At 34.8% G+C, this 8,576-nt stretch overlaps 1 protein-coding gene across 2 annotated transcripts in view; it reads right to left on the reverse strand.

Moving 5' to 3' along the window:
* Positions 1-1,579: 1,579 nt before the first annotated feature.
* LOC110446972 (LIM domain only protein 3-like) overlaps positions 1,580-8,576 on the reverse strand; it is a 161,353-nt gene continuing 154,356 nt past the window's right edge. For both annotated transcript variants that reach the window (XM_021492328.1, XM_021492330.1), the window contains 2 exons: positions 6,099-6,224; positions 1,580-2,536 (listed from right to left, as the gene is read on the reverse strand). In XM_021492328.1, coding sequence (XP_021348003.1) covers positions 2,347-2,536; positions 6,099-6,224 — 316 coding nt within the window. In that variant the 3' untranslated portion in view covers positions 1,580-2,346. The remainder of the gene's footprint in view (positions 2,537-6,098; positions 6,225-8,576) is intronic.

Raw genomic sequence — 8,576 nt, forward strand, 5'->3', positions numbered from 1 at the left:
TTAATGCCAACTGTATATAGACAACTTCAACAGAAGACCTTCCTTGCGTGTGTCTTAAGACTAATATAGACAATTTTAATTCTGTGGCCCAAGTGATTTTGTTATTATCATAGTTGAAATGTTCTGTGTATATTGGTGATAACTAATTGCTATTCCTGGAATAGCTATTCAGCCAAACCACAAACAATGATGATGACATCAACAATTGGGTCGTGGCATTCATAGCCGACATGAATGCCATCTGGCTTGATACAAAAATGCTGTGTCGTCTAACAGTAATAATAGTCTGATGTATTGTTGTGTGTTGTTTGGTAGTGTTGTGTAAAGTGTTATGGTGTGTTGTTTTGAAGTGTTGTGTAAAGTGTTATGGTGTGTTGTTTGGAAGTGTTGTGAAAAGTGTTATGGTGTGTTGTTTGGTAGTGTTGTGTAAAGTGTTTTGGTGTGTTGTTTCAGTAGTGTTGTGTAAAGTTTTGTGGTGTGTTGTCTTGCCATGTTGTGTAACATATTGTAATGTGTTGTGTGGTTATCATATCAAACCACGTGTGTTTGTATGCTGTGTTATTTTAAGTCTGATCACAGTTTTATGTAATGGTCCATACAAAACACCTTAGGCTGTACATTACAATATCCAAAACAATAATTTAGGTATTCTAGTCACCTGAAGAAATCCACAATTTGTGATATCAAACTTTCTCTTCAAGTCCTGTAATTTTATATATATATATTTATAAAAAAACAAAACCCTCAAATACTCAGTCAACATAATAAATGGACAAAACATAATAAAAGTATATATTAATGAAAACAAATTTGTTACAAATACATCTCTTTATGACTTGTGACACATTTTCTTGATATTGAGGTTTTATTAAAGAAATTTAAACCAATATTTTAATTACCGAAGAAAATTTAAAAGCTAACAAACAAACAAACAAAAAATTTAAAATACATTTTAATTATTCATATATCTGTATATATTTTTTATAGAAGTTAAGGAGGCATGTGTCGTTTAACTTAATTAGATGTATGCACATTGAAATAAATGGACAAAGCTTAATAAAATTTAAAGAATTGGTAGAAATACTGTATAGGTATTTATTACCTATCATCCTCCTATTTATAACAATGTGTTAACATACATGTCAGATAAAAGAATAATTATAAAATAATTTGTTAAACTTATTATTTGGAAGCTTAATATATATAATGTTCTGTTCATTCCTTAAGCACATATATTCTTCTTCAAAATCTGTCTGTGTAATCAAAGACCTGATTTTCATTTCCTGGACATTACCAGTACAGTATCATTAATAGAACATTTTATCTTTAGTCTACTCGCTGGGTACTCGTAAAGTTACACCTTTCTAAAAGGAAAAACATTATTTGACAATGAATTTTATCTTCTTTTTCTGGGATTTATTCTCTAACAATTTTTCATTCATGCATCCATTTTTTTAGTGCAGCATCTGGATTTTTCCTATGTTAATTTTTTTTTGTACTGAAAAACAACATTTTTAAGAGACATCTTTAAAAAAAAAAAGATAAATAAATAAATAATTAAAAATTAATAATTTTCTGCAGTATTTCTATAATAAATAACAAATAATTTGATGTAAATGTGAATTTGAACACAGTGTTATTGTTCATTGAAACTGTATCTGAATACAGTATTCCCCTGAATGTTTAAATCCTTCAGTGAACTCAACATATGACAAAAAAACAACCAATCACAGCTGATATATTTTTTGATTGACATCCGAGTACAACATTTTCAACAAGAATGAACCGGAAATAGTGCATTGAAAAAAATAAAATAAAAAAGATATCACATACATATCCGCACACTCACACAAAAGTTTGGAATGCTTTCATCCTGGGACTCTCCTCCAGAGGATGTGGATCTGTTCCATGGAAACCAAGTCATTTCCATGGAAACTACACTTCTGTTCTGTACCAAGTCACGGTAGCCAGGTGTCTCTCTTCCCAAAGTTATGGCACCATGAAAACAGTTCATCTCCGTGACAACCAGGTGATAGCTCCATCCATAGATCTGTTGTCATGGAAACAACTCATCACCATGGTTACAAAGATCATCACTTTCTGAACCAACTCGTGAAATGGTTTTTAACAACCGAGCCAAATTCGCAACAAATCCAGATCTCCCGGTACAGGTTTGACCCAGACTGCCAGGTCATCCATCCTTCCGTCCATCCACATCACATCCTTAGCAACAATGGAGTCTCCATGGCAACCCTTCACTTTCATGGCATCAAAAAAGTTGTGTACCTGATAGGAATACTGTACATGGTCCATACCACAACAAAATAGAACGGTATGAGGGGTAGTTTACAGGGAACTGGGACTGGGGCTGCCATAACCGCTGGAGAGATCGTCACTGAGGCTCTGCGTCTGTCTCTTTATCTGTGACAGAGCACTGTAGTTATAAGACATATTTGCAAATAACATTCGTTCTTCATAGTCATATTCACACAGTATCTTGTTTTCACACAGGTAGAACTTGTCTCCCACACAGAACCTGCAACAGTAGAGGAAAACAGGTAAAGATTAGTACATGGCTAATGGACATGGCAAAAAATAGTGAACATTTGTACTGTTACACTATAATTAACCCAATGGTTGATTTATAGATAACTTTTGTAGAACTTCTCATTGCTTGTTAATTTTTTAATTATAACTAAGTCTGAGCACCGAATTCCAGTCCTCATTCTTCTTCCACTTTTGAACATTTGGCCTAGAACATCACTGATGAGATATAGTTAATTAAGACAGGCATGTCAGTTTACTAAATTTGATAAAACTTTGTTTAGTTTAATCCACATATACTGAGTTTTGATAAGTACATATTGATTTGAAAATCATGTCTATACATAGGGCCCTTCAAGCAGAATGGAGGTGTCAAGTCCAAACATCCTGACTGGTATAAGCCAATGAGATGTCTGCTGACAGTCTGACTGGTATAAGCCAATGAGATGTCTGCTGACAGCCTGACTGGTATAAGCCAATGAGATGTCTGCTGACAGCCTGACTAGTATAAGCCAATGAGATGTTTGTAGACAATCTTGTCCCAGTTTTAAATCTTTCACCCCTGTGTATCTTTCGTAGACTCTACCAGGCATTGATATGGATGAGTCCATTGAAGTCTACAGTGGTGAAAGGGTTAAGTCACTGACCTTATGGTCACATATCTCACACACTTAGAGCTTGTCTCAAATATCTGTCAGTGATAAAACGAACATTTAGGAGCATTACACAAACGATGTGGAGGCTTTAGAATCCTTTTTAGTAATTGCTCCTGAATAGGGAAGTGACCTTTGGAGATGATCATTGTACTCTAGAAAGCCTCCAAGGAGACGTACAAAGAGATTGTGTATTATGACACATCACAAGCTAACAAGTCGCTGTATTGGGAGCTATACCAAACACATCCAATAGGGCCTTATTTTTATATTTTTTTGACAATTTTTTTATTGTCATGCAAATGGCTACTGACATGAGATACCCAGTGGATATATAAACCCTTACCAGTAAATCTCGTGTCAGTATTGTAATCACCATGAAAAGTCAAACACGATCATCAAAATACTATTAAACGTATCATTTCAGTGGTAATAATACTTAAACCATTATTTTTTACTAATTTGAAAGTGTTCAAAGGTTATATCGATTGTGTATAAATTGCTGAATCCCGGTATAATAAATTGAACTGTAGCTCTAATCATGACGCATGTTACTTGAAAAGTGTTGATACACGTTAACAAAAATGACTGCCATAATTTTTGTGGACATGAAGTATGCAAAACAAAATGACTTGAAAAAACACCAAGAGATGATTTCAAAATTAAAATCTTATGGGAAAAAACAATCACTATAAGTTCAGCCTTGCTTTGGCCCTCTAAGAGCCTTGTTGACGCTATACTCAGCCCCTGTTTTGACCTACATTAACAAGAATCCCCGAGTCCCTCCTAAATTCAGCCCTGATTTGACCTTCACCTTCCTTAACTCATTCACCCCTGAAGACACATTTGAACTCTTCCAATCCAAAGGTTTGAATAGTCCATTACGAAATTTCAGGGGTGAATGAGTAAAAGAGCCATGTTGTCCCTTACCCGATCCTAGCTTTGACCTCTACGAATGATTTTCTCAGTGTCACATTGACCCTGAGGTCAGCCTCTGGTTTGACCTTCGGTATTGACCATCTCAGAGAGAGCCACACTGACCCCACACTCAGTATCCGTGGTCTGTTATTTATCCAACTATAGACAGTAGATGTGATTATTTACGTCCCGACAAATTCTTACAACACAAATGGTCACTCAGACGCCCTAACAAGCAAGTGATCCCGAAGTCAAGCTCTTGAAGAAGCTTGTCAAAAAATCGCTATCACAGCGACATTCACAAAGGGGTATTGGGAGTATGGATCTTTTTAAGGGCGTGCTGACAGCTCTCTTCAGAGTCGACACCAGATAACAAGATTGTGAGGTTACGAAAACCGTAAAACCATAGACAGAAGACGGGGTTGCGATTGAGAGACTATGAACAAAACCTAATGATATTCTAGGCTGATGACGCCTCCACTTTCGTTCCATAATTACATAACGTTGCCCAAGGTCCAGTCCCGTAGGCCCACTTATCATCATCACAGACAATCGCCCCATAAATCCTACACAATGGTCACTTGTATAACAGGCATGAAATTACTTGTATGTGTTTCCGTTACTACACCGATTGACAAGTAATTTTCACGTCTCCTGCTCCGGTAATATATATCTTCTTCATGTGTCTACCAGGTCTGACATCCAGCATACCCTATAAACTTTGTACTCTAAAATACCTGTAATTATCTGTCAAAATTTACCCATTCAATTATATGCTAATCAATCTAAGACCTTCCTATTTTGAAAACAAAAAATCCTCAATCTAAGACCTTCCTATTTTGAAAACAAAAAATCCTCAAAAACAGAGTTTGCATCCCCCACCCCTGAACTCCCCACTTTTGTAAGCTTTTATTTTGCATGCATATTTTACAGTTGTTAATTATTAATCCCAATTAAATAATAATTGTATCATATTTATCCAGGTACTGACATCCTGTTAAGGAATTATGGATGTGACTAGGTGCTGCTAGAATCACTTAAACATCCACGTTACATGGTGGATCTAATTTTGGGTCTTTTTGCTTCTCCAGTATCGGTCGCTCAGAGCACCGAAGTAGTAGGGAATACTACTTCGGTGCTCTGTGCGACCGATACTGGATCATACTTTGACATATATAGTTATAATTCTGATGGTGGTATTTTAACATGTGTGCAGTTATACATATATATATTTATTCCCCTGATGAACCTCTGAAGAGGAGAAAGCACTATAGGGAAGTCTTTTTTTTTTATATTTATATATATTTTTATGATAAGATTTTAATATATATTACAACTAATGACCTTTTAGTTTTAATTATCAATCAATTCATTTATCAAACATCATGCCTTTCAATCAAATTTCAAACCAAATACGAAAAAATATATTTTTCAAAGTTTTATGACAAAAAGTTCAGTGGTGGTAATTTAATCGTCTATGCGGGGGTTGTTGTCACAGTAATTTAATTGAACACCTTTAATAATTTTTTGAGCAGTTATCCTGTGATTGGTATATTTGATTGTGATTAATTAACGAGTAATACCTGTGATTGGTATATTTAATAGAACACCTGTGTTAATTTCATAGTAATACCTGTGATTGGTATATTTAATAGAACACCTGTGTTAATTTCATAGTAATACCTGTGATTGGTATATTTAATAGAACACCTGTGTTAATTTCATAGTAATACCTGTGATTGGTATATTTAATAGAACACCTGTGTTAATTTCATAGTAATACCTGTGATTGGTATATTTAATAGAACACCTGTGTTAATTTCATAGTAATACCTGTGATTGGTATATTTAATAGAACACCTGTGTTAATTTCATAGTAATACCTGTGATTGGTATATTTAATAGAACACCTGTGTTAATTTCATAGTAATACCTGTGATTGGCATATTTAATAGAACACCTGTGTTAATTTCATAGTAATACCTGTGATTGCATTGTTGGCAGGCAAAGCACTCAAGATGATAGACGTTACTTTTAGCCCTCATGACCATCTCAAACGCTGGGATCATTTTGGAACATGCGGAACAATAGCCTGTTGTACCGAATAATCTGAAATACATAAATACATTTTTCAAGTTATTGTAATCATACATGACTTAATTATATAATTGTTAACTTATTTAAGGGATAACCAGGATAAACAGCAATATACTGCAAACACTGTGTGCACTTAGCATATATTCGTGAAAAGATTTATGCACAAAAGTGCATGCAGTTTTTCAGTATATACCCAAAACAATAATTTTGCACAAAACAACATCCTCTCCTGTTACATATGAAGTAATTTCATCCCCAAGTCAAACACTAGAGAATTTCATTATAGGTTTACATGTATACAGTTACCTCCCCTTAATTTTGTTTACGATATGAAACAAGTACGACTGGGTCCGGGACCAACCACTGATCAGGTAGCTCAGTTAGATAGAGCAACAGTATTGTGGTCCATGGTCTAGGGTTCAAATCCCAGTCTAGCAACAGTTCCTTTGTTCTCTCAGAGCAACACTGTGATTTATTTTTTTAATTTTACATTTTCATTTTCCATAAAAGTTATGGTCCGTGGTCCAGGGTTGAAATCCCAGTCTGGTCATGTTTCCTTTTTTCTCTCTCAGAACATAATTTTGATTCTTTTATTTTATTTTAATCTTTAACATTTTCATTTCCATAAATGTCATCGCCGTGGTCCAGGGTTAGAATCCCAGTCTAGCCACGTTTCAATTTTTCTCTCGCAACATTGTGATTTTTATTTTTAATTTAATCTTTAACATTTTCATTTCCATAAAAGTTATGCAAGACTTTTTCAGACATGATTCATGTCAGCTATTGTCATGCAAGTAATGAAGTTTTCAATTCATAGTTACAGCATACAGCTGGTACAGGGATCCTTAAAACGGATTCAATTTTTGAAGAATTGAGAACGTTTTTCAAGTTAAGAAATTTTGTGATTCCTGGGGGCCAGGTGAAGTTGATATAGAAAACGGCTGGGATCAGACAATCTGGTCTTAAGTCAGGAAGCTTTAATACTTCCAAGTTTGACTCAAGATGGTTTTAACTCGAGAATTAACTCATTCACCCCTGAGGTTTCATAATGAACAATTCCAACCTTTGAATTGGAAGGGTTCAAATGTGTCTTCAGGGGTATATTAGTTAATATTGCTGCATATTTTGACACTCCTGCTAGAATATCAGTCATATGTTGGGGAGACCTCAATGGCTCTCAATAAATTTAAACATGTACTAAAATAGTTTTTTGGTAATTTTTAAAAACAATTCAAATAAACTGGAGAACACTCATTGGAAAATACTGTACAATTGAAGGGGAACAACTCCACAAACTCAAATAAAAGTTTGACAAACAAAATTAAACTTTTCAATTTTATCTACAAAAAGCAGAAGTGGAATTTCCCAAATAAACCACATCTGTTGGAAATTAAGGAAAGTGTGAATTTGTAATCTATGCCATGTATCTGAGGTTAAGTATCAACAAGGTTGGTTTATAACACATATCCCCCATCAGACTGCTGATGTAATGTCTCCCCCACCCTGTTAAATACAGGTTTGACATTTATGAGAGGAACACAGGGCTGTACCCCTAACAACTCCCTACTCTAAAACCCCCTGCCAAGTTAAGTATACCATACTCAACATAATCAATGCCCTGTCAACTTTAAATTGTGACGAAATCTCCTGAGATAAGTACGTAACTATAAACCTTATTAAGGGCCTATCCACTTAAACTTTATTATGAAATATATCCCCAGTAATGTTTGACTCATTCACCCCTGAAGACACATTTGAACTCTTCCAATTCAAAGGTTGGAATAGTTCATTATGAAACTACAGGGGTGAATGAATTAATACACAGTCAAACTTCACTTATTGTACAAGAGGTCCAATAGACCTGCACCGCTCACCTGTTATTCAATGTTGTTCACAAAATTTCACATATGTGACCTTCAAAGTTAGTCAATTTTTGTAACTAATTTGGTACCCAGCAAGTAAACACAACAGGCTAAATAACTATATTCTACTGCTGACAGATTTTTGCTTAGAGAATTTAATAGACTTGTTTTACTAATGGGTCTTTCAGAGTTGCTTCAGATAATATATTTGAACAATATATAGACCAAAGTCATTTCTGTTGTCAAATATGCTAACATCCTATTCCAGCAAGTTACTGGCCGTTATCATGTAACATGAATAACAAGAGGCCCATGGGCCTAAACGGTCACCTGAGTCTACAGTATTTATTTTTGTTGTTGAAATATGTACCAATTTGAGTAAAAAATAGTATAATGTTAACTTAACTTTGTCAGGACCATGAGCTGATCATTCCTAGACCAATTTTAAGTGAGATCGGCCTATTAGAACTTAGTAGCAAAATAGCGGCCATGGCAGCCAAAT

This window comes from Mizuhopecten yessoensis, unplaced genomic scaffold (assembly GCF_002113885.1).
Source record: "Mizuhopecten yessoensis strain PY_sf001 unplaced genomic scaffold, ASM211388v2 scaffold3091, whole genome shotgun sequence".
Classification (NCBI taxonomy): Eukaryota; Metazoa; Mollusca; class Bivalvia; order Pectinida; family Pectinidae; genus Mizuhopecten; species Mizuhopecten yessoensis.